Source organism: Caenorhabditis briggsae (assembly GCF_000004555.2).
Source record: "Caenorhabditis briggsae AF16 supercontig from assembly CB4, cb25.NA_347, whole genome shotgun sequence".
Taxonomy (NCBI): domain Eukaryota; kingdom Metazoa; phylum Nematoda; class Chromadorea; order Rhabditida; family Rhabditidae; genus Caenorhabditis; species Caenorhabditis briggsae.
Window position 1 is genome coordinate 1 of NW_025543381.1, and position 1,218 is coordinate 1,218.

Genomic DNA, 1,218 nt, shown 5'->3' on the forward strand with positions numbered 1-1,218 from the left:
GTTTCTGCAAGAATTCAGCGATTTTTTATTCTGCCATAACTCTTTTTCACAAAAAACATCGAAGGAATAATCGAAAAACCAGAAATGTAGGCTCGAATTGACGAAAAATTGACAAAGTTGCCGGTGTGGATTTACGGTAAACAATGGGCGCATCCGGGATTTCGGAGTGTTGTAGTCGGCCTACCGTATCAGACCCATATCGCACACATCGCCCACCCACCCAGAATCCATCTAGGATACGCGCGCATTCGGAACACTCGATTCAGCCTCTCCCGCATCGCACACATATGAGACTCATCGCAGCTCGTTGTTCGCGATATGTGTCAAACGGACTTCTAGAGGATCGCATATGGATCGGGTGCTTTATGCGCATCATCGCCCAGGACCTGTGTTGTCCCGCAATGTGCAGGTTCGAGTCTCATAGGTGGCAACTTTTGTTTTTTTCTTTTTTTTGAATTTGACCATAAAAAAACCTTCCCTGTAGCATTTATTCACATTTTACAGTATCCCAGATATCAAATAAATCACATAAATTTAATAAATTTACAAAGAAAAAAGTTCAAAAACGATGAACGCGAATCCCTTGACCAGGTTTCGACACGAAAAGCGACGGAAGCTTCTCAATGTTCGCCACGTCATCAGCCGCCATCAACACCACAGCACATCCACCCCATCCGGCTCCAGTTAGACGGGCTCCGAGAGCTCCGTGCTTTGTATAGAGCTCACAAATTGCGTCCAACTCTTCACAGCTACACTCGTAATCGATTGCACAGCTTCGATGGCTGGCATTCATCAGGACGCCCATCTGTTTGATGTCTTTCGATTCACACGCCGATTCGAATAGTTCCACACGATGCGCCTCACTGAAGACGTGGCGAGCGCGGGAGCGAAGTTTGAAGTTGGTGACTGGAACGTTTATAAATTCATAGACAAAGATTTGATGGTTTCAGAACAATTTTCAGATTTCAAAAATGTTGATTTTGAACCAAGTTATGACAATTTCAAATATTTGAAAAAATATGGCCTGGGTTTGGATTTCTAGGCCACCAAACAAATTATTCTCATAACTCAGCTCAAAATCGGCATTTTCAAAGTCTGAAAACTGATTTTGAATCACTGAATCATACGCTTTGATATCATGCACACCACGGCCTAGTTTTCTGGAAATTTAGTTTTCTAGGTCAGCAGACTAAGATGTGTATAATTCGCTTCAAAACC

At 43.0% G+C, this 1,218-nt stretch overlaps 1 protein-coding gene across 1 annotated transcript; it reads right to left on the reverse strand.

Moving 5' to 3' along the window:
• Positions 1-559: 559 nt before the first annotated feature.
• Positions 560-904, reverse strand: CBG25027 (the record flags this gene model as incomplete). Its single annotated transcript, XM_002648621.1, has 1 exon — positions 560-904. A coding segment is annotated over one exon (345 nt), but the record flags the coding sequence as incomplete, so codon positions are not given.
• Between the last annotated feature and the right edge of the window lie 314 nt (positions 905-1,218).